General features: G+C 43.4%; 1 protein-coding gene across 1 annotated transcript in view; it reads right to left on the minus strand.

Moving 5' to 3' along the window:
• znf830 (zinc finger protein 830) overlaps nt 1–26,089 on the minus strand; it is a 132,286-nt gene that overhangs the window by 21,841 nt on the left and 84,356 nt on the right. Inside the window, exon 9 of the mRNA XM_070881153.1 lies at nt 3,459–3,535. Within this exon, the coding sequence (XP_070737254.1) occupies nt 3,459–3,535 (77 nt within the window). The remainder of the gene's footprint in view (nt 1–3,458; nt 3,536–26,089) is intronic.

A 26,089-nucleotide genomic window follows, 5' to 3' on the forward strand; every position in this document is an offset into this window, starting at 1 on the left:
GGCTGTCCTGGTGGAGGATGGAGGTGTAGAGGGATTGGACGTTCCTAGTGAAAAGGGGATGGTTGAGGCCAGGAAAGTGTAAACTGTTAAAGTGGCGGAGGGCATCGGAAGAGTCGCGGATGTAGGTGGGAAGAGACTGGACAAGGGGAGAAAAAAAGTGGAGTCGAGATAGGAAGAAATAAGTTCCGTGGAAGAAATAAGTTCCATGGGGCAAGAACAGGCTGAAAAGATGGGGGATCTACCAGGGACAGTCCTATTTGTGGATCTTGGGAAGGAGGTAGAAGCAGGCTGTGCGGGACTATGAGGCCGTGGAGGGAAGATCTCCAGAGGAGATGAGGTCAATAACGATCTGGGAAATGATGGCTTGATGTTCAGTAGTGGGGTCATGGTCCAGGGAAAGGTAGGAGGAGGCGTCAGAGAGTTGGCGTTCAGCCTCCGCAAGGTAGCGGTCGGTTCGCCAAACAACAGCGTCACCCTTGTCAGCAGGTTTAATGACAATGTTGGGGTTGGATCTGAGAGAACGGAGTGCTGCAAGTTCAGAGGGAGGTAGGTTGGAGTGAGTGAGGGGAGCAGAGAAATTGAGACGGCCGCTGTCACGCTGGCAGTTCGCAATGAAAAGAGCTAGAAAGGGTATGAGGCCAGAGGGAGGGGTCCAGGTATAGCGAGAATTCTGAAAATGGGAGAAAGGGTCAGGTGTCCGGGTGGGTAGACTCCTGGCCAAAGAAGTGGGCATAGAGACGAAGGCGATGGAAAAAGAGCTTGAAATTCATTGAGGTGGGGGTGTAATGGGATGAAGCTCAGGCCTTTGCTGAGGACTGAACGCTCGGAGTCAGAGAGGGGAAGGTCAGAGGGGATAATGAAAACCCGGTGGGGGATGAGATTGGAAGAAGGAATGGGTTCAGAGAGAACTGAAGGAGAAGAGGGCTTCAGAGGGGCGTTGGTGTCCAAGAGTTGCTGAAGGCTGGAAGGCTGCTTGGCAAGGGAGATTGGTAATTTGTGAGTGATTACGACAAAGTTGGAGATTAATCCTTGTGTAGCATCCTTGACACCTGAAAGAAAGGAAAAAACGTTGTGTGTTAAAGCGCCAGATGAAGCGAAGGATGAAATGGTACTTCGGACCAGGACAGCTCTGAGATAGTGAGAGTCAGTGCTGCTGAAGAGAGGTCGAGAGCATTGATACGGCGGCGCATGGCGTTGAGTGTGGATCTCAGGATGTGACGAGCAGTGGTTCGAGGAACGCTGAATATCTCGGTGTCTGAATTTGATGCAATGAGAGAATGGGAACGATTGGACTTCAGCGAGGAGAGGGGTGATGGCTGAGTGAAACCTAGCGCAGCACACGTGCAGGAAATGGAGTTTAGAACAATTTGGAGTTTGTAAAGTTTGTGTTCAGGAGATTGGCATCAAGGGCAAGCAATAAATCAAGCACAATTTCAGCAGAGTCGAAGCTTTATGGAATGCCTGTATGGCAAACTACTACAACGACCTGTACTGATGGAGCACCTTTAATACAAGAAATGTCCCAAGGCACTTACGAAAAACTGACATAAGCGAGAGAGAGATTAGGAGGGTTAACTGAATGCTAGGCCAAAGAGACATGTTTCAAGTTTTTAAAGTTGTAGAAGTTTAGGGGGGAATTTTAAAAAGTAGGATTGTAGCAGCTGAAGGCTCTGCCATCAGTAGTGGGGAGAAGGAAATCGGATACATAGAAAACTTAGTTAGAGAAATTAAGAATTTGAGGGGCGGGAAAATATGGCTGGAGGAGAAACAGAAAGGGTAGGGCAAGGCTAGGGAGAAATTTTTAGACAATCACAGTAAGGACTGATATGTGCAAGTTGAATCGAGTGATTGATGACTGTTCCAGTTATCTGGCAAATGTGCTTGCACCCTTTTGACTTGAGGAAGTGAAGATGGAGCTACAACATGGCATAATGGTTGGGAGACAGTAATTGATTTGCTGGGGACAAGGGTATCAAATCAGAGGTGAGGGAATGGTTAAAGAGATCGACAGAGGCGGAAGGCTGCAGGGCAAGGGAGGTTGGTAATTTATGAGTGATTAAGACAAAGTTGGAGATCAATCCTTGAGCAGCATCCAAAGTGAGGTTGTATGCCAGGAGCAGGGGACAACTTTGAGGTGTTGATCTCACAGTGGGCAGAGTGAAGAGGAGGCACAGAACGACGCTGTAGGACCATTCAAGAGAGATTGAAGTTTGGAATGACATAAGAGAAGGGGGCTGCGGTGCTGTAATAAGTGGGAAGAGGGATCTAAGAAAACATGGTCCTGGAAAAGCGGGGGGCGAGGGTGGAGTTTAAAGGTAGCGCGGTTGGTTGAGGATGAGGAGAGGGGAAAGCAGTGCCAAGGAAGGACTGAAAGCAAAAATAGTAGTAATGGAATTATAAAGAATCACCAATGGCAAGATTTTAATAATACATGACTTTAAAGTCATTTACTACAGAAAATCAATCAGGAAAATGAAAATGAAACAAATTCATTCAAAATCAGATTGCGTGACCAGATGAATAATTATTTTGTTTTTGGGAGTCAGAATGGAAACATGGCTACTTTTAAAGTGCAGCACTTTTACTTCTAAATTTCTGCCCTTAGTAGTCAGGTTATTGAATACTGTAAATACTGGACCTAAAATTGAGGTCGGAGGCTTCCTTCGTATGAACGCCTTCGACCCGAAAAAAATCTACGAATCTACCTGTTGGTCCCGGAGAAACGCAAGATCCCAGTCGAAGGCCTAGATTCGCTGCGCAGCGCAAGGGACCTGTCTTTGAGGTACCCAAGTCCAAGCTGGAGTCACATGGGCCTGGACAACCAATTACGATGCAGCATTCTCATTGATAATGGGAACTCCGTTTGTACGAGTTCGCATTACTATCAATGAGAAAACCCCCTAAAACATCCAAACACAGCATAACAAATAAAACACCACACATATTTTAAATTAAGTGAAATTAAATGTAATTAAATGTTTTAGAAAAAATATATATTTTTTGGAAATTTTTTTTTTTTTTTTTTTTATAAAGTGTTTTAATAGTGTTAAAAATAAACTTACCTTAATGGACAAGGTTTTTACTATAAAAATGTGTCATTAAATTTAATTTTTATATGTTTTAAAACTCTTACGCTGGTAAAAGTAGGCTATGCGCCTGCTTTCACCAGGCATGAAAGTTTGAAGGACATTCGCTGGGCATGAGTTGGGCAAATAGCCCAATCTCTGCTGCACGGATGCGGAGGATCTGTCAAGAGAAATTTTTGATAGATTGGAAAAGCTGGTTTTCTGCGCATGCACATCGCGTCCCCAAAACTGGCTTTTGCGAGGCCTCACCGGGGTCTGTGTGTACTTCGAGGCCAGAATTATAGGCCCACAATTTATCTGCTACAAATTAGACATTTAATGATAATACTATTATTAAATTTTCTAATGTAAAATTCATTGGAATTCACTTACATTTGTTCATCTATTTCTTCGATCTGTCTATCCAAACGAACTTCTTCATCATCTTCTGCTACAATAGCTTCTGAAACCTTTAGGCAGAAAATAAACCACCAATAAGATGCACAAACATCCACTATTTACCAAAGCAGCAGTTTTAAATCAACATATAAAATATTTAAAAGCTGAAGAAAACAGTACTGCAAGTAGATCTGTAGCATTTCATTCTATCATAATGGGGTTGAAAATGAGAAAGAACTGATAATAAATTGAAGCCATCAACAACAACAACTTGTATTTATATAGTGCCTTTAACATAGTGAAATGGCCCAAGGCGCTACACAAGAGTATTATGAGATAAAAGATTTGACACTGAGCCGCATAAGTGGAAATTAGCGCAGGTGCTTGGTCAAAGAGGTATGTTTTAAGGAGCGTCTTGAAGGAGGAAAGAGAGGTAGAGAGGCGAAGAGCTTTAGGCAGGGAGTTCCAGAGCTTGGGGCCGAGGCAACAGAAGGCATAGTCACCAATGGTTGAGCGAATATAATCAGGGATGCCCAAAAGGGCAGAATTAGAGGAGCACAGACATCTCAGGGGGTTGTAGGGCTGGTGGAGATTACAGAGATAGGGAAAGGCGAGGCCAAGGAGAGATTTGAAAATAAAGATGAGAATTTTGAAATCAAGGCATTGCTTAACTGGAAGCCAATCTAGGTCAGCAAGCAGAGGGGTGATGGGTGAGCGGGACTTAATGCAAGTTAAGACATGGGCAGCCGTGTTTTGGATCACCTCTAGCTAATGTAGGTAGAATGTGGGAAGCCAGCCAGGAGTGCGTTGGAAGACTCAGGCCTAGAGGTAACAAAGGCACGGATGAGGGCTTCAGCAGCGGATGAGCTAAGACAAGGGCAGAGACGGGCGGTGTTATGGAGGTGGAAATAGGCGGTCTTAGTTATACTGCGGATATGTGGTCGAAAGCACATTTCAGGGTCAAATATGACACCAAGGTTGCGAACAGTCTGATTCAGTTGGGGAGAGGGATGGAGTCAGTGGCTAGGGAAAGGGGTTTGTAGCGGGGACCAAAAACAATGACTTCGGTCTTCCCAATATTCAATTGGAGAAAATTTCTGCTCCACCAGAACTGGATATCGGACAAGCAGTCTAACAATTTAGAGGCCACGGAGGGGTTGAGAGCAGTGGTAGAGAGGTAGAGCTGGATGTCATTAGCGTACATGTGGAAACTGACACTGCTTTCAGATGATGTCGTCAAGTGGCAACATGTAGATGAGAAATAGGAAAAAGGGGCCAAGGATAGATACTTGGGGGACACCAGAGGTAACGATGCTTAGTGGCAGAGAGAAAAGCAAATCCAATGTTGGGATGTATTAATAGATCAATATTGAGCCAAAATAGCAAGGTAATCCTGCCACTTTATAAATCATTAGTGCGACCACATTTAGAATACTGTGTACAGTTTTAGTCGCCACAGTACAAAAAGGATATTGCAGCCACTGAAAGGATACAGAAGAGAGCAACCAGCATGATTGAGGGGATGGAGGGATTGGATTTTGGCGAGTGATTACATAAATTAGGCATATTCTCACTGAAAAAGAGTTTGAGAGGGTGTAATAATAAACAATAAGAATAAAACTGGATGGACCACCCACATCGTCCTTGGCACTGGCTTCGGACATGTCAACTGCACACCCAGCCCAGTCGACCCTGCAAAGTCCTACTCACTCTCACCCACAGATTAGTCAAGCAACAGCCCCACATAGTCATTTTCACAGAATCATACCTTTCAGCCAATGTCCCAGATTCCTCCATCACTATCCTGGGGTATGTCCTGTTCCACTGTCGGCACAGTGGTAAACAGTCGGGAGGGAGTGGCCCTGGGAGTCCTTAACAACGACTCTGGACTGCATGAAGTCTCATGGCTTCAGGTCAAGCATGGTAAGGAAACTTACTGCTGATTATCACCTGCTGCCCACCCTCAGCTGATGAAGCGCGGTGGGCCATCAGGAGCAGCAATATTGTATTCCACCGCAATCTGTGACCTCATGACTTGGTATATCCCTCACTCTACCATTACCATCAAGGCAGGGGACCAACCCTGATTCAATGAGGAGTGCAGAAGAGCATGCCAGGAACAGCACCAGTACCTAAAAATGAGGTGCCAACCTGGGGAAGCTGCAACACAGGACTACATGCAAGCTAAACAGCGGAGGCAGCATGCTATAGACAGAGCTAAGCGATCCTTCAATCAGTGGATCATATCAAAGCTCTGCAGTCCTGCCACATCCAATCGTGAATGGTGGTGGACAATGAAACAATTAACGGGAGGAGGAGGCTCCATGAATATCCCCATCCTCAATGATGATAGAGCCCAACACGAGTGCAAACATCAAGGCTGAAGCTTTGTAACCATCCTCAGCCTGAAGTGCCGAGTGAATGATCCACTTGGGCCACCTCCCAGGGTCCCCACCATCACGGAAGCCTGTCTTCAGCCAATTCGATTCAATCTGCATTATATCAAGAAATGGCAGTCCATACCCACATGCAGCAAGACCTCGATGACATTCAGGTTTGGGTGATAAATGGCAAGTAACATTTGCGCCACAAAAATGCCAGGCAATGACCATCTCCAACAACCAAGAGTCTAGTCACCGTCCCTTGACATTCAACGGAATTACCATTGCCGAATTCCCCACCATCAACATCACCCTTCACCAGAAACTTAACTGGACCAGCTACATATATACCCTGGCTACAAGAGCAAGTCAGAGGCTAGGTATTCTGCGGCAAGTGTCTCACCTCCTGACTCCCCAAAGCCTTACCACCATCTACGAGGCACAAGTCAGGAATGTGATGGAACACTCTCCACTTGTCTGGATGAGTACAGCTCCAACAACACTCAAGAAGCTCGACACCATCCAGGACAAAGCAGCCCGCTTGATTGGCACCCCATCCACCAAATTAAACATTCACTCCTTGCACCAGTGGCGTACCATGGCTGCAGTGTGTACCACCTGCATGATGCACTGCAGCAACTCACCAAGGCTTCTTTGGCAGCACCTCCCAAACCCGCAACCTCTACCACCCAGAAGAACTAGGGCAGCAGGAGCATGGGAACACCACCATTTCCAAGTTACACACCAGCCTGACTTGGAAATATATCGCCATTCCTTCATCATCGTGGAGTCAAAATCCTGGAACTCTCTCCCTAACAGCACTGTGGGAGTACCTTCACCACAAGTACTGCAGCAATTTAAGGCAGCGGCTATCCACCATCTTCTTAAGAGCAATTAGGATGAGCAGTAAATGCTGGCCTTGTCAGCGATGCCCACATCCCAGGAACGAATAATAAAAAAATATAGAACTGCCGTTTTCAGGATTCTAAAGGGTCTAGAAAATGTAAACCATGACAAGCTGTTCCACATTCTCCAGAACAGTAGAACTAGAGAACACGGCATGTGCTTGAATGAGGCTAAATTCAAAATTAATATGCGGAAACATTATTTCAGTAAGTGGTCAATCTATGGAACAGGTTCCCCAGGTAAAAAGCAGATAGTATTAATTAATTCAAATTCAAATGCTAATTAGATAGATTTCTTTCAGAAAATAATATTTTGGGACAATATAAATGAATAATGAGAGATGGGGCATGGTAAATGTAGCATGCTTGGGAGGAACAGGTGACTTTGGACCTATGGTTCTCAAAGCTTTCCACTACTCGGATTTTCCTCGCCTCATGGCTGGAGCTAGTGTAGACTAACTGATACAGATTGATTGCTATGATTAGTCAACAACTCCATTATTGTTGTAAATACGACTACCAGGATGGTAGAAGGCGAACTAGATGGGCCTTGGTCCTTTATCGTCGAGCAATTCCTATATTTATAAAAATAAGTGTGCTGCTGTAATTCATATCCTAGTGAAATTCGTTATTTTGAAAGGCACAATGCAAGTTGATAGTCAAAGGACTTGTATACAGTGACATGTGACTGGTATTTACGCACAGAATTTTAGCAAAGATAAAATTTAAACTAGACCTTGTCAAACATACTCCAACAAAACACTTTTGCTGTACTGAGCTAATAGATGAAGATTGTCCTATGTTTGACTCCAGGATTGTGCTGAATTGACCGATCTGAGCTAGGAGTGGCTCGATGATTGGTCACAGAGTCCCTGGACCGGGGAGGTGGTAATCAGGCAGGGGTTCAATTGCTGATTGTAAAGCAATAGCCTCTGCTGGAATACACACACATGTGGACAGGATCAAGCTTAGTCTTCAGACCTGCCAATGCTCGTTGTCTTGGCTCATAGGTGAAGAATGGCCACCTAGCCCGAGGGCACTAAAAAGCAATCATGCAGTGAACTAGCTCCCAGTTTTCATGAGAAAGGCAAAGATATCCTATGGGTAGGAGAGAAAAAAAGTAGTCTGATGGATAACAATCAGTTTGAGATATGAAGAAAACCAGTCAACGCTGCAAATATGACAAAGGGAGAGACAGATAGCACTAGAGTAAGAAATAGTAAGGTATTATGTGGGGTCAGACTTAGAGAGAATACAGGCCAGTCTAAGATAGGTTTTCAGTGCATGTATGTAAATGCACGGTGTGGTAAATCATCATCATAGGCAGTCCCTCAAATCGAGGATGACTTGCTTCCACATCAAAAAGTTCACAGGTGTTTCAATGAAGGACCTAAAATTCCAGGTCCCGAACTAAATCTTGAAGGGTGGTAGATGCCTGTGCGTGGATTTCTTTAACATGTGGTGGCCGTTGCACTCCAGCTAGGCAGCAGGCTGAGTGGCCTTCGACCTGCGTGCACCATCAGAGCAGGCCGTGGAGCGGAAGGAGCAGCGTGGCGGCATACCACTCCAGGGATGTGGTAAATAGCCACATGGGAATGTGATGTTGTGACGATAACGGAGACCTGGCTCAAAAAAAGGCAGGATTGGGTACTAAATATTCCTGGGTATAAAATGTTCTAAAATGATAGGGAAGGAAAAAAAGGTGGGGTTGCAGTAGTGATTAAGGAAAATATTATAGTGCTGGAGAGAGAGGATGTTCTGGAGAGGTGAAGGACAGAATCTATTTGGTTAGAGTTAAGAAACAATAGAGGTGCCAATACACTACTAGGCGTATTCTATAGGTCACCAACTAATGGGAAGGAATGGAAGGATATAGCGGAGCAAATTTGCAGCAAAATTATAGAGAGGTGCACGAACTATAGAGTAGTGATAATGAGGGACTTCAACTATCCTAATGTAGACTGTGATAGTAATAGTATAAAGGGCAGAGAGGGGGAAGAATTTCTGGTGTGTTCAGGAAAACTTTCTTGATCAGTACGTTTCTGGCCCAACGAGAAAGGAGGCATTGCTGGATCTGGTTCTGGGAATGAGGTGGGTCAAGTAGAGCATGTGTCAGTAGGGGAACATTTGGGGAATAGTGGTCATAGGATCATAAGGTTTAGATTAACTATGGAAAAGGACAGAGAGCAACCTAGAGTAAAAATACTTAATTGGAGAAAGGCCAATTTCAGTGGGTGAGAATGGATCTGGCCCGGGTAAATTGGAATCAAAAATTGGCAGGCAAAACTATAATCGAACAATGGGCTGCCTTTAAAGAGATGGTGCGGTAAACTCCCGCAAAGGGGAAAGGCAGGGCACCAAAGTCAGAGCTCCATGGACGATGAAAGAGATAGAGAGTAAGATGTCAGGTTGAGCATACAAGTGAGAACCAGGCTGAATATAGAAAGTTCAAAGGGGAGGTGAAAAAGGAAATAAGAGGGGCAAAGAGAGAGTCTGAGAAAAGATTGACAGCTACCATAAAAAGGAATCCAAAATTCTTCCATAGGCATATAAATAATAAACGGGTTGTAAGAGGGGTGGGACCGATTAGGGACCGAAATGGAGACCTGCACATGGAGGCAGAGGGCATGGCTAAGGAACTAAATGAGTACTTTGCAACTGTCTTTACCAAGGAAGAAGATGCTGCCAAAGTCATAGTGAAAGAGGAAGTAGTTGAGATATTGGATGCGATAAAAATTGATAAAAAGGAGGTACTGGAAAGCCTGGCTATACTTAAAGTAGTAAGTCACCATGACCGGATGGGATGTATCCTAAAATACTGAGGGAAGTAAAAATGGAAATTGTGGAGTTACTGGCTAATATCTTCCAATCCTCCTTAGATGCAGGGGTGGAGAATTGCAAATGTTACACACTTGTTCAAAAAAGGGTGATATGATAATCCTGGACAAAATTAACAGTCGCTTGTCCAAGTGTGGATTAATTAATGGAAGCCAACTTGGATTTATTAAAAGCAAAACGTGTTTAACTAACTTGATTGAGTTTTTTGATGAGGTAACAGAGAAGGTTGATGAGGGAATGTAGATTGCATTGTGTACATGGACTTCCAAACGGTGTTTGATAAAGTGCGACATAAAAGGTTTGTCAGCAAAGTTGATATCCATGGAATATGTAGGGACAGTGGCAGCATGGATATAAAATTGACTAAGTGACAGGAAACAGAGAGTAGTGGTGGAATGGTTGTTTTTTGGATTGGAGGAAGGTTTACAGTGGTGTTCCCCAGGTGTCAGTACCAGGACCACTGTTTTTCTTGATATACATTAATGACTTGGACTTGGGTGTACAGGGCACAATTTCAAAATTTGCAGATGACACGAAACTTGGAAGTATAGTGAACAGTGAGGAGGATAGTGATAGACTTCAGGAGGATGTAGACAGGCTGGTGGAATGGGCGGACACGTGGCAGATTAAATTTAATGTAGAAAAGTGCGAAGTGATACATTTTGGTAGGAAGAACGAGGCGAGGCAATATAAACTAAAGAGTACAATTCTAAAGTGGGTGTATGAACAGAGACCTGGGGTATATGTGCACAGGGCAGGTTGAGAAAGTGGTTAAGAAAGCATATAGGATCCTGGGCTTCATAAATGGAGGCATGCAGTACAAAAGGAAGGACTGTATGATGAACCTTATCAAACACTGCTTCAGCCACAACTGCTGTATTGCGTCCAATTCTGGGCACCACACTTTAGGAAGATGTGAAGAGAGGGTACAGAATAGATTTACAAGAATGGTTGCAGGGATGAGGGACTTCAGTTACGTGGATAGACTGGAGAAGCTGGGGTTGTTCTCCTTCGGGAAGAGAAGGTTGGGAGAAGATTTGATAGAGGTGTTCAAAATCATGAGGGGTCGAGACAGAGTAGATAGAGACACTGTTCCCATTGACAGAAGAGTTGAGAACCAGAGGACACAGATTTAAGGTGATTAGCGAAAGAACAAAAGGCGACATGAGAAAAAATCTTTTTACACAGCGAGTGGTTAGGATCTGGAATGCACTGCCTGAAAGGGTGGTGGAGGCAGATTCAATGGTGGCTTTCAAAAGGAAAAAACATTGCAGGGCTACAGAGAAAAGGCAGGGGAATGGAACTAGCTGCATCGTTCTTGCAGAGAGCCAGCACAGGTTCGATGGGCTGAATGGCCTCCTTCTGTACTGTAACCATTCTATGATTCTATAGAAAAAGACGCAAGTGCCATGGCAGACCTGTTAGCATCTGAAAGAGAAAAGATTAGCGTTTTGGGTGAGGCCAATCAAAATATTTACCTGTCTTTATCTTTCAGATGCGACCTAATCTGCTGCATTCTACGACTTTTGGTTTTTATTTTTAAGTACATAAGAAGATAAGAAATAGGAAAAGGAGTAGGCCATACGGCCCCTCGAGCCTCCTCCGCCATGCAAGATCATGGCTAATCTGATCATGGACTCAGCTCCACTTCCCCGCCCACTTCCCATAATCCCTTATCCCCTTATCGCTCAAGAAACTGTCTATTTCTGACTTAAATTTATTCAATGTCCCAGCTTCCACAGCTCTCTGAGGCAGCGAATTCCACAGATTTACAACCCTCAGAGAAGAAATTCCTCTTCATCTCTGTTTTAAATGGGCAGCCCCTTATTCTAAGATCATGCCCTCTAGTTCTAATCTCCATCAGTGGAAACATCCACCTTGTCAAGACCCCTCATAATCTTATACGTTTCGATAAGATCACCTCTCATTCTTCTGAACTCCAATGAGTAGAGGCTCAACTACTCAACCTTTCCTTATAAATCAACCCCCTCATCCCCGGAATCAACCTAGTGAACCTTCTCTGAACTGCCTCCAAAGCAAGTATAACCTTTCATAAATATGGAAACCAAAACTGCACGCAGTATTCCAGGTGTGGTCTCACCAATACCTTGTATAGCTGTAGCAAGACTTCCCTGCTTTTATACTCCATCACCTTTGCAATAAAGGCCAAGATACCACTGGCCTTCCTGATCACTTGCTGTACCTGCATACTATCCTTTTGTGTTTCATGCACAAGTACCCCCAGGTCCCACTGTATTGCGGCACTTTGAAATCTTTCTCCATTTAAACAATAACTTGCTCTTTGATTTTTTTTCTGCCAAAGTGCATGACCGCACACTTTCCAACATTATACTCCATCTGCCAAATTTTTGCCCACTCACTTAGTCTGTCTATGTCCTTTTGCAGATTTTTTGTGTCCTCCTCACACATTGCTTTTCCTCCCATCTTTCTATCGTCAGCAAACTTGGCTACGTTACACTCAGTCCCTTCTTGCAAGTCGTTAATATAGATTGTAAATAGTTGGGGTCCCAACACTGATCCCTGCTAGTTACTGGTTGCCAACCAGAGAAAGAATCATTTATCCCGACTCTCTGTTTTCGGTTAGTCAGCCAATCCTCTATCCATGCTAATATATTACCCTCAACCCTGTGAACTTTTATCTTGTGCTGTAACCTTTTATGTGGCACTTTGTCAAATGCCTTCTGGAAGTCCAAATACACCACATCCACTGGTTCCTCTTTATCCACCCTGTTCGGTACATCCTCAAAGAACTTCAGAAAATTTGTCAAACATGACTTCCCCTTCATAAATCCATGCTGATTCTGCCTGACCAAATTTTGCTTTTCCAAATGTCCTGCTACTGCTTCTTTAATAACAGACTCCAACATTTTCCCAACCACAGACGTTAGGCCAACTGGTCTATAGTTTCTTGCTTTTTGTCTGCCTCCTTTTTTAAATAGGGGCGTCACATTTACAGTTTTTCAATCTGCTGGGACCTCCCCAGAATCCAGGGAATTTTGGTAAATTACAACCAATGCATCCACTATCCCTGCCGCTACTTCTCTTAAGATCCTAGGATGCAAGCCATCAAGTCCAGAAGATTTATCTGCCTTTAGTCCCATTCTTACCGAGTACCACCTCCTTAGTGATTGTGATTGTGTTAAGTTCCTCCCCCTCTATAGCCCCTTGACTATCCACTGTTGGAATATTGTTAGTGTCTTCTGCCGTAAAGACCGATACAAAGTAATCAGTGTCTTGACCTGAACCTGATGTAATGTTCAAAGATATGTAACAACTATGGGGCCTGGCAACTCAAATAGCTAAGCATCCAGTTTTCAGAAGGTTTAGAGTAATAGGAGGTTACTGACATCATCTAGATACCTTGGTCTCCTTCTCCAAACAACACCCGTCAGTCTTGTAGGATACATTTCGGTAGCAAAAATAAGGAGGCCACATGCTTCTTGAAAAATAAAGTGTCTGAATGGAGTAGAGGAACAGAGGGATCTGGGGGCAGATACACAAATCACTAAAAGAAGCGATGCATGTTAATTAGAACATAAGAATTCGGAACAGGAGTAGGCCATCTAGCCCCTCGAGCCTGCTCCGCCATTCAACAAGATCATAGCTGATCTGGCCGTGGACTCAGCTCCACTCACCCGCCCGCTCCCCATAACCCTTAATTCCCTTATTGGTTAACAATCTATCTATCTGTGATTTGAATACATTCAATGAGCTAGCCTCAACTGCTTCCTTGGGCAGAGAATTCCACAGATTCACAACCCTCTGGGAGAAGAAATTCCTTCTCAACTCGGTTTTAAATTGGCTCCCCCGTATTTTGAGGCTGTGCCCCCTAGTTCTAGTCTCCCCGACCAGTGGAAACAACCTCTCTGCCTCTATCTTGTCTATCCCTTTCATGATTTTAAATGTTTCTGTAAGATCACCCCTCATCCTTCTGAACTCCAACGAGTAAAGACCCAATCTACTCAATCTATCATCATAAGGTAACCCCCTCATCTCCGGAATCAGCCTAGTGAATCGTCTCTGTACCCCCGCCAAAGCTAGTATATCCTTCCTTAAGTAAGGTGACCAAAACTGCAAGCAGTACTCCAGGTGCGGCCTCACCAATACCCTGTACAGTTGGAGCAGGACCTCCCTGCTTTTGTACTCCATCCCTCTCGCAATGAAGGCCAACATTCCATTCGCCTTCCTGATTACCTGCTGCACCTGCAAACTAACTTTTTGGGAGTCATGCACAAGGACCCCTAGGTCCCTCTGCACCGCAGTATGTTGTAATTTCTCCCTATTCAAATAATATTCCCTTTTACTGTTTTTTTTCCCCAAGGTAGATGACCTCACATTTTCCGACATTGTATTCCATCTGCCAAACCTTAGCCCATTCGCTTAACCTATCTAAATCCCTTTGCAGCCTCTCTGTGTCCTCTACACAACCCGCTTTCCCACTAATCTTTGTGTCATCTGCAAATTTTGTAACACTACACTCTGTCCCCTCTTCCAGGTCATCTATGTATATTGTAAACAGTTGTGGTCCCAGCACCGATCCCTGTGGCACACCACTAACCACCGATTTCCAACCCGAAAAGGACCCATTTATCCCGACTCACTGCTTTCTGTTAGCCAGCCAATTCTCGATCCATGCTAATACATTTCCTCTGACTCCGCGTACCTTTATCTTCTGCAGTAACCTTTTTGTGTGGCACCTTATCGAATGTCTTTTGGAAATCTAAATACACCACATCCATCGGTACACCTCTATCCACCATGCTCGTTATATCCTCAAAGAATTCCAGTAAATTAGTTAAACATGATTTCCCCTTCATGAATCCATGTTCCATCTGCTTGATTGCACTATTCCTATCTAGATGTCCCGCTATTTCTTCCTTAATGATAGCTTCAAGCATTTTCCCCACTACAGATGTTAAACTAACCAGCCTATAGTTACCTGCCTTTTGTCTGCCCCCTTTTTATTTTTAAACAGAGGCGTTACATTAGCTGCTTTCCAATCCGATGGTACCTCCCCAGAGTCCAGAGAATTTTGGTAGATTATAACGAATGCATCTGCTATAACTTCCGCCATCTCTTTTAATACCCTGGGATGCATTTCATCAGGATCAGGGGACTTGTCTACCTTGAGTTCCATTAGCCTGTCTAGCACTACCCCCCTAGTGATAGTGATTATCTCAAGGTCCTCGCTTCCCACATTCCTGTGGCCAGCAATTTTTGGCATGGTTTTTGTGTCTTCCACTGTGAAGACCGAAGCAAAATAATTGTTTAAGGTCTCAGCCATTTCCACATTTCACATTATTAAATCCCCTTTCTCATCTTCTAAGGGACCAACATTTACTTTAGTCACTCTTTTCCGTTTTATATATCGGTAAAAGCTTTTACTATCTGTTTTCATGTTTTGCGCAAGTTTACTTTCGTAATTTATCTTTCCTTTCTTTATTGCTTTCTTATTCATTCTTTGCTGTCGTTTAAAATTTTCCCAATCTTCTAGTTTCCCACTAACCTTGGCCACCTTATACGCATTGGTTTTTAATTTGATACTCTCCTTTATTTCCTTGGTTATCCACGGCTGGTTATCCCTTCTCTTACCGCCCTTCTTTTTCACTGGAATATATTTTTGTTGAGCACAATGAAAGAGCTCCTTAAAAGTCCTCCACTGTTCCTCGATTGTGCCACCGTTTAGTCTGTGTTCCCAGCCTACTTTAGCCAACTCTGCCCTCATCCCACTGTAGTCCCCTTTGTTTAAGCATAGTATGCTCGTTTGAGACACTACTTCCTCACCCTCAATCTGTATTACAAATTCACTGTGATCACTCATTCCGAGATGATATTTTATGAGGCGATCGTTTATTATTCCTGTCTCATTACACAGGACCAGATCTAAGATAGCTTGCTCCCTTGTAGGTTCTGTAACATACTGTTCTAAGAAATAATCCCGTATGCATTCTATGAATTCCTCCTCAAGGCTACCCCGTGCGATTTGATTTGACCAATCGATATGTAGGTTAAAATCCCCCATGATTACTGCCGTTCCTTTTTCACATGCCTCCATTATTCCCTTGATTATTGTCCGCCCCACTGTGAAGTTATTATTTGTGGGCCTATAAATACGCCCACCAGTGACTTTTTCCCCTTACTATCTCTAATCTCCACCCACAACGATTCAACATTTTGTTCATTAGAGCCAATATCGTCTCTCACAACTGCCCGGATATCATCCTTTATTAACAGAGCTACCCCACCTCCTTTCCCTTCTTGTCTATCTTTCCGAATTGTCAGATATCCCTGTATGTTTAATTCCCAGTCTTGGCCACCCTACAACCACGTTTCTGTAATGGCCACCAAATCATATCCATTTGTAATGATTTGTGCCGTCAACTCATTTACTTTATTTCGAATGCTGCGTGCGTTTAGGTCGAGTGTTTTAATACTAGTTTTTAAACTGAGTCCAATATAATAATTAGGCCATAATTATATTTCTGGAGGATAGAATTGAAAGAGAAGTTCTGTTAAACTTGTATAGAATCATAGAACCACAGATATTTACAGCACAGAAGGAAGCCAGTTGACCTATTGCGGCCATGCCGGTCGAAAAAGAGGTATTAGGCCTAATCCCACTTTCCAGCTCTTGGTCCGTAGCCTTGTAAGTTACCTGCCACCAAGCTCATGGTCGACAGGGCTGTAGTAATACCTGCCCTCCTGTATGACTCAGACATGAACCATGTACAGGAGACACCCAAGTCGCGAGAGAAATACCACCAACGATGTCTCCGCAAGATCCTACAAATCCAAGACGCACCAACCTTAGCGTCCTTGACCAGGCCAACATCCCCAGCATTGAAGCACTGAGCACACTTGATCAGCTCCGCTAGGCAGGCCACATTATCCGCACGCCAAATACGAGACTCCCAAAGCAAGCGCTCTACTCGGAACTTCTTCACGGCAAAAGAGCCAAAGATGGGCAGAGGAAACATTACAGGGACACTGTCAAAGCCTCCCTGATAAAGTGCAACATCCCCACTGACACCTGGGAGTCCCTGGCCAAAGACGGCCCTAAGTGGAAGAAGTGCATCCGGGAGGGCGCTGAGCTCCTCGAGTCTCATCGCCGAGAGCATGCAGAAACCAAGCGCAGACAGCGGAAAGAGCGTGCGGCAAATCAGTCTCACCCTCCCTTACCCTCAACGACTGTCTGTCCCACCTGTGACAGGGACTGTGGCTCTCGTATTGGACTGTTCAGCCACCTAAGGACTCATTTTAAGAGTGTAAGCAAGTCTTCCTCGATTCCGAGGGACTGCCTATGATGATGATGATGTAGGTTACAGCAATTCAAGTGCATATCCAAGCACTTTTTAAATGTGATGTGGGTTTCAGTCTCTACCACCCTTTCAGGCAGTGAGTTTCAGACCCCCACCACCCTCTGGGTGAAAAAAGTTCTCAACTCCCCTCTAATCCTTCTACCAATTACTTTAATTCTATGCCCCTGGTTATTGACCTCTTTGCTAAGGAAAATAGATCCTTCCTATTCACAGAGGGATATGAAGGTCCTCATACATAAAGCACAAAAAGTTAGTATGCAGGTGTATCAAGTAATTAGGAAGGCAAATGGAATGTTGGCCTTTATTGCAAGGGGGATGGAGTATAAAGGTAGGGAAGTCTTGCTACAACTGAACAGGGCGTTGGTGAGACCACACCTGGAGAACTGCGTACAGTTTTGATCTCCTTATTTCATCCTTACTTGCATTGGAGGCAGTTCAGAGAAGGTTCACTAGGTTGATTCCTGAGATGAAGGAACTGTCTTCTGAAGAAAGGTTAAGCAGGTTGGGCCTATACTCATTGGAGTTTAAAAGAATGAGAGGTGATCTTATTGAAACATAATATTCTGAGGGGGCTTGACAAGGTAGATACAGAGAGGATGTTTTCCCTCGTGGGAGAATCTAGAACTAGAGGGCATAGTTTCAGAATAAGGGGTCGCACATTTAAAACGGAGATAAGGAGGAATTTCTTCTCTCAGTGGGTCGTGAATCTTTGTAATTCTCTACCCCAGAGAGCTGTGGAGGCCGAGATCATTGAATATATTTAAGGTGGAGATAGACAGATTTTTGAACTACAGGGGAGTCAAGCATTATGGGGAGCGGGCAGATAATTGGAGTTGAGGCCAAGATCAGATCAGCCATGATCTTACTGAATGGCGGTGCAGGCTCGAGGGGCCATATGACCTACTCCTGCTCCTATTTCTTATGTTCTATATTGGCCCCTCATAATTTTATACTTCGCAATTAAATCTCTCCTCAGCTTTCCAGTCTTGCCTCATAGTTAAAATTCTCCAGTCCTGGTAATGTCCTTGTAAATCTCCTCTGTACTATCTCTAGTGCAATCACATCTTTCCTGTAATGTGGTGACCAGAACTGTACGCAGTACTCTAGCTGTGGCCTAACTAGTGTTTTATACAGTTCTTGGGCTCCTTGCTCTTATTTGCCTTGGCTAATAAAGACAAGTATCCTACATGCCTTCTTAACCACCTTATCTACCTATCCTGCTATCTTCAGGGAGCTGTGGATATGCACTCCAAGGTCTCTCTGTTCTTCTATATTGTCAGTATCCTACCATTTATTGTGTATTCCCTTGCCTTGTTAGCCCTTCCCAAATGCATTATGTCACACTTCTCCAGATTAAATTCCATTTGCCACTATTCTGCCCACCCGACCAGTCCACTGATGTCTTCCTGCAGGCTGCAGACTTCTTCCTCACTGTCAACCACATGGCTAATTTTTGTATCATCTGTAAATGTCTTAATCATGCCCCCTACACTGAAGTCTAAATCATTGATATATACCACAAAAAGCAAGGGACCTGGTACTGAGCCCTGTGGAAACAGCCTTCCAGTCACAAAAACACCCATCGACCATTACCCTTTGCTTCCTGTCACTGAGCCAATTTTGGATCCAACTTGCCACTTTGCCTTAGATCCCATGCGCTTTTACTTTTCTGACCAGTCTGCCATGTCAAAAGCCTTGCTAAAATCCATGTAAACATCAACCCCACTACCCTCATCAACCCTCCTTGTTACCTCCTTAAAAAATTCAATCACGTTTGTCAGACACAACCTTCCTTTAACAAATCCATGCCTTCTCTTTGCTTTCCTCATTTCCTTTTTCACCCCTGCACTTTCTGTACTCATCTAGTCTTTCTGCAGTATTTAGCGCTTGGTATCTGACACAAGCTTCACTTTTTTTTGCCTTATCCTACCCTATATACCCCTTGACTTCCAGGGGCTCTAGATTTGGGAGTCCCATCCTTTTTCTTTGTGGGAACATATTTGCTCTGAACCCTCACTATCTCCTCCTTGAATACCACCCACTGCTTGGACACTGATTTACCTTCAATTAGCTGTTTCCAGTCCACTTTTGCTAAATCACATCTCAGCTGAGTAAAATTGGCCTTTCCCCAATTAAAAACTTTTACTCCTGGTCTATCTTTGTCCTTTTCTATAACTACGCTAAATCTAACTGAATTATGATCACATAATAGGATATAGGAATTTGATTAGACTGCAATTGGAATACTGTGCATAGTTCGGGTCTCCATATTATAAAAATATAGAGGCACTGGAGAAGGTGCAAAAAAGATTTACTAGATTGATATGAGAACTGAGAGATTGTACCCATCAGGAGAGATTGAACAGGCTGGGGCTCTTTTCTCTAGAAAAGAGGAGACTGATAGGTGACCTTTATGATTATGAAAGGGTTTGATAGGGTGGACATAGAGAAGATGTTTCTACTTGTGGGCAGGACCAGAACTAGAAGCCATAAATATAAGATAGTTACTAATAAATGTAATAGGGATTTCAGAAGAAACTTCTTTACCCAGAAAGTGGTTGGAATGTACAACTCGCTCCCACAAGGAGCAGGTTAGGCGAATAGTATAGATGCATTTAAGGGGAAGCTAGATAAATACACGAGGGAGAAAAGAATAGAAGGATATGTTGATGGGATTAGATGAGGAAGGGTGGGAGGAGGCTCATGTGGAGCATATACACCAACATGGACCTGTTGGGCCGAATGGCCTGTTTCTGTGCTGTAAATATAAAATTGGAATATGAATTGTGATGATAATTTTCAGTAAAATTCAGACAAAATTTCAGTAATTTTGCAAAATATTCCAGGATTGTGGCTTGCTTTCCATTGACAGCACATTGGGTTATCAAGTATTCAACACAGAAAAAAGACACCTTAGTTTTCAGCACATCCTTGGTAATCACACAGAATTGGATGCCAAGCCTGTATTGGGGCTGGTTCTCCTTCCTCCATCTACTCACCGGATCCACTCCCTTTCTCACTCTTGGTCCCACTTGCAGCAGCAGCTTCCTTACACAGCATCAACCACTTCAGTCACCAATCCACATGTCAAGACTTCCTTATCAACACTGACAATGGATTTGAAACTCATGCCTGCTGGCAGTCACAGAGAACTTACATGCTCCAAGAAGTTCTCTGCTTTAGTCAGCTGATGATGCTGGTAACAAATGCAACCATTTTCTCTGCTGGTGGGATGCCAAAGGTAGCTGGCAATGCATTCTGCTTTTACATACTGCCATTTCACATGAGCCCCACAATTGGCAACCATCAGGTTGACTTTTCTGCCCTGAGATGCAATGCAATGCTTTGGTCAAAGTGACACAGCCTCTCCTCAAAAAGACCATCAGTCAACCATGCCTTTTACTTGTTTCGTAAGGTCACAGGAAGAGTAATACAGTACCACAAAAAACATTGTGGAGTTTTGAAATTCCCAGTCATCAGCAGCTTTATTTTCCTTCCCAGTTATGCCAGCACAGGCCATGATGGAAACTTCTTCCGTTCTGAGCATTTTTCATTGATGGAAGCAAGTGTTCCCCTTGAGTGCAGCTTATAAAGTCACTAGCACTAAAGATGTCATTAGGCTTACAATAAGATCAAAATTCAGCAATTTTCTCCTGTACCAGTTGTCGATGCTTTCTGTGGGGACACTAATTATCTCCCCATGAGTGGACCTGGACTTGACTGCATGGCGTTGAAGTGGCTGATTCACAGTGTAGCAACATGATTGATTTCAAATGTTTTGGCAAATTCATTCACCTTTTCCAGAAAGACAAGGCTGGATAGCCCAGGAAGGTTAGGTGCTCTGGTCTACTTGAACTCACATTAAACAGCAGATTTCATCAGGGTGTCCCTGGAGCAAAATTATATTTTACTATATTTTTTAAGCCCATTTCTCCTTGCAGCTCTCTCTCTCTCTTCCTTACTTACTTTTCCTTCTGTGCACATCTTTCCCTTCTTCCTTTATATTTTTTGCTTCTCTATTCCTTTCGGTCTCTCTCACCTATTGTTTTCTTTCTTACAGCTCTTCTCCATTTATGTTATTCTCTGCTCTATTCCATCTGTCTCTTGGCTCCTTATCCTCTCTTCTCTCAGTTCCTGCCTTCTACTTGTCTACACTATCTCTTCTGTCTGTCATCCTTTCTCTCTGCTCCTCCCATTCTATCTCTCAACTCTTTCCCTTCAGTCTCTCAACTCCTTTCTATTTGTCTGTCTCTCACTTCTGTCCCCCCCCCCGCCACTTCTTCTGTTCCTTATCCCTCCTTCCATTCTTTTCCTCCTTCCCATCTCAATCTCTTTTGTTCTCTTGGTGTCCTGTTATAGTTCTTTCTCTTCCTCCCATTACCAGGTTGTGCATGCGAACACATCCATTCCCTCCCTCTCTCTCGCTTTCTCATTTTCTAGTTTTACTTTGGTCTCCTTTTCTGGTGTGCCCTCTCTCCGCACCTCCTTTTCTGAGTTGCTGTCTCTTGATTTCTCTCTCTTTCCCTCCTTTTCTGGTTTCTCTTTCTCTCATATTTTCCAGTTTTTTCATGCTCTCCCTTTTTCCACTCTATCTCCTTGCTCTCCTCATTTTCGTGTGCACTTTCTCTCCCCTTCTCATGTGTTCTCATTCTGCCCTCTTGAACAGCCCCGATTGGAATCGCTAGGCCGTAAGCTCTGGAATTCCTTCCCTAAACCTCTCTTTCTTCCTTTAAGATACTCCTTAAAATCTACCTCTTTCACCAAGCTTTTGGTCATCTGCCCTAATGTCTCCTGATGTGGCTCGGTGTCAAATTTTTGTCTTATAATACTCCTGTGAAACGCCTATTGTTGTTGTTCACACTCACTCTGCTTTTCTCAGATGCTGTCTGTCCTTTTATTGTATGCTCTCTATCCTTTAGTGATTCATTTTCTTCTTCTTTGGTTCACACTCTCCCTTTTGTGGTTTATTTTCTCATTTAAGCCTTTCTTTCTCCTCTCCCTGGCTCCCCTCTTCTCTGCTTCTCTTCCCCCTTACCCTATTTCTCTCTCTCTCTCTCTTTAATTCTGCATGGAAGGTCTGTCAGATGAGAAGAAGGGAAGCTCTTGACAAGGAGATCTGCTGGGTGCAGAGCTAATCGAGCAAATCAGTTCCTTCAGCAGTGGAAAGCCACTCTGCAGTGACAGTGGGAGGGAGTGGACCAGGTCCATAGCTGCAGCGAGAGAGAATAGACTGAATTCAGAACCTTTACAGTGTAGGACAGAATGCGGCTGGGCCATTAGCCTTTTACCAATCACTTTAAATCTGTGTCCTCTGGTTACTGACCCTTTTGCCTCTATTAATAAAGCCAAGGATCCCATGTGCTTTTTTTTTTAAAAACAACCTTCTTAACTTGTCTTGCTAGAGAAGAGTGGGATTAGAGTGGCTTGGAGAAAATCACTGATGCAGACTTAATGGGCTGAATTATTACCTTTTTCTGTACTGTAATATTCTACGATCAGTCTCTGGTTCTCCTTCCCTCCCTTATACACTCACTCATCTAATCTCCCCAGAGAAAGTTATTCAACATTTCTGAAATCCACTTCCCAAAGTTATTTAAATTGAGCCATCAATATTAAGAGAATTCTCTGTGTGAGATTTTCAGTCACAGAGATAGAGAGGGAAAAGAGGAGGTGGAGTAGCTGTACTTATTAGCGATAACATAATGGCAGTAGAAAAAAAGTGTCACAGCTATCAGCAAGACAAAAATTGAATCCATATAGATAGAGATAAAAGATAATAAAGATCAATCACACGAATAGATGTAGTCTAATAGAGGAATGGAGGTGGAGGAAGAAATATGCAGATAAATTAGGGAAATAAGTAAAAACCATAGAATAATAATTATGGGCGATATCAACTACTCTGATATTAATTGGACAGAAGAGATAGATAACAGGGATAAGGGAATGGATTTCCTACAATGTGTAGAGGACTCCTTTCTAAACCATATGTAAAAAGCCCAACATGGGAGGATCTGCAATTGGATCTACTAATGGGGAATGAACCAGAGCAGATAAGAGAAGTAAAAGTAGGGGGACATCTAGGCAATAGTGACCATAATATAATATGCTTCAAGATGCTAATTAATTGGACAGAAGAGGTAGGTAAAAGGAATAAGGGAATGAACGCAAGAATATTAGAAATAGGAGCAGGAGTAGGCCATTTGATGCCTCTGGCCTGCTCCGCTATTAAATGAGATCATGGCTGATCTTGTATCTCAACTCCACTTGTCTGCACTACCCCATATCCATTGATTCCATTAATATCCAAAAATCTATCAATCTCTGTCTTTAATATGCTCAACGACTGAGCCTCCTCAGCTCTCCAGGGTAGAGAATTCCAAATATTCACAACCCTCTGAGTGAAGAAATTTCTCCTCATCTCAGTCCTAAATGGCCAACATCTTATTCTGAGACTTGACCCCTAGTTCTAGACTCCCCAGACAGGGGAAACATCTTTCCTATATCTATGCTGTCAAGCCCTGCACAAATTTTGTACGTTACAATAAGATCACCTCTCATTCTTCTAAAAGCGAGAGAATATAGGCCTAATCTACTCAATCTCTCCTCATAGGACAATCCCCCCATCCCAGTAAACCTTTGTTGCACTCTCTCTATGGCAAATATAAACTTCCTTAGGTAAGGAAACCAAAACTATACACAATACTCCAGGTGCGGTCTCACCAGGGCCCTATATAATTGCAGTATGACGTCTTTACTCTCATACTCCAATCCTCTTGCAATAAAGGCCAACATACCATTTGTTCTCTTAGAGTTCCTACAATGTGTACAAGATTCCTTTCTAACCCAATATGTAAAAAGCCCAACAAGGGATGATTCGCTATTAGATCTAGTAATGGGGAATGAACCAGAGCAGATAAGAGAAATAAAATTAGGAGAACATCTAGGCAATAGTGACCATGATATAATATGCTTTAAGGTGATAATTGAGAGGATGAAAGTCAGGGTAACAGATTGGAGAAAAGCTGATTTTGAGGGGCTGAGAATAGAACGTGGGAAAATAAAATGGACAACAATATTGGCTAAAAACAATGCGGAACAGCAATGGGAAACATTTAAAACCGTGTTCAACAGAGTTTCAGGAACAATATATTCTGCTAAAATGAAAGAACAAATAAACACTAATAAGACACCTTGGATGAATAAAGCCATAACGGAGCAATTGAGGGTAAGGAGAGAGGCATACATTAAGTACATAGACAGCAGGGGAGTGCATGATAAACATAGAAACATAGAAAATAGTGAGGCCTCACCTGGAATATTGTGTTCAGTTTTGGGCTCCTAATCTGAGGAAGGACGTTCTTACTATTGAGGGAGTGCAGCGAAGGTTCACCAGACTGATTCCCGGGATGGCAGGACTGACATATGAGGAGAGACTGGACCGACTGGGCCTGTATTCACTGGAGTTTAGAAGGATGAGAGGGGATCTCATAGAAACATATAAAATTCTGATGGGACTGGACAGGTTAGATGCAGGAAGAATGTTCCCGATATTGGGGAGAGTCCAGAACCAGGGGACACAGTCTAAGGATAAGGGGTAAGCCATTTAGGACTGAGATGAGGAGAAACTTCTTCACTCATTGTTAACCTGTGGAATTCTCTACCGCAGAGAGTTGTTGATGCCAGTTCATTGGATATATTCAAGAGGGAGTTAGATATGGCCCTTACGGCTAAAGGGATCCAGGGATATGGAGAGAAAGCAGGAAAGGGGTACTGAGGTGAATGATCAGCCATGATCTTATTGAATGGTGGCGCAGGCTCGAAGGGCCAAATGGACTACTCCTGCGCTTATGTTCTATGTTTATCATGCACTCCCCTGCTGTCTATGTATTTTTTGTAAGCCTCTTTCCTTATCCTCAATTGCTCCCTTATGGCGTTATTCATCCAAGGAGTCTTTAGTGTTTATTTGTTCTTTCATTTTAGCAGAATATATTGTTCCTGAAACTCTGTTGAACACGTTTTTAAAATGTTTCCCATTGCTGTTCCACATTGTTTTTTGCCAATATTATTGCCCATTTTATTTTCCCACATTCTAGTCTCAGCCCCTCAAAATCAGCTTTTCTCCAATCTATTACCCTGGTTTTCGTCATACTTATGTCCTTCACAATTATCATCTGAAAGCATATTATATTATGGTCACTATTGCCTCGATGTTCCCCTACTTTTATTTCTCTTATCTGCAAGGTACAACTGTAGTAAGACCTCTCTGCTCCTATACTCAAATCCCCTAGCTATGAAGGCCAACATACCATTTGACTTTTTCATCGCCTGCTATACCTGCATGCCAACTTTCAATGACTGATGTACCATGACACCCAGGTCTCGTTGCACCTCCCCTTTTCCTAATCAGATAATATTCTGCCTTCGTGTTTTTGCCACCAAAGTGGATAACCTCACGTTTATCCACTTTACACTGCATCTGCCATGCAGTTGCCCACTCACCTAACCTGTCCAAGTCACCCTGCAGCCTCTTAGCGTCATCCTCACAGCTCACACCGCCACCCAGCTTAGTGTCATCCGCAAACTTGGAGATATTGCAGTTAATTCCTTCATCTAAATCATTAATGTATATTGTAAATAGCTGGGGTCCCAGCACCGAGCCCTGCGGCACCCCACTAGTCACTGCCTGCCATTCTGAAAAGGACCCGTTTATCCTGACTCTCTGCTTCCTGTCTGCCAACCAGTTCTCTATCCACGTCAGCTTTAAATTTGCACACCAATCTCTGTGTGGGACCTTGTCAAATGCCTTTTGAAAGTCCAAATACACCACATCCACTGGTTCTCCCTTGTCCACTCCACCAGTTACATCCTCAAAAAATTCCAGAAGATTTGTCAAGCATAATTTCCCTTTCATAAATCCATGCTGACTTGGACCGATCATGTCACTGCTTTCCAAATGCGCTGCTATTTCATCTTTAATAATTGATTCCAACATTTTCTCCACTATTGATGTCAGGCTAACTGGTCGATAATTACCGGTTTTCTCTCTCCCTCCTTTTTTAAAAAGTGGGGTTACATTAGCTACCGTCCAGTCCATAGGAACTGATCCAGAGTCGATAGACTGTTGGAAAATGATCACCAATGCATCCACTATTTCTAGG

The sequence above is a fragment of the Pristiophorus japonicus genome, chromosome 5 (genome assembly GCF_044704955.1).
Source record: "Pristiophorus japonicus isolate sPriJap1 chromosome 5, sPriJap1.hap1, whole genome shotgun sequence".
Taxonomy (NCBI): Eukaryota; Metazoa; Chordata; class Chondrichthyes; family Pristiophoridae; genus Pristiophorus; species Pristiophorus japonicus.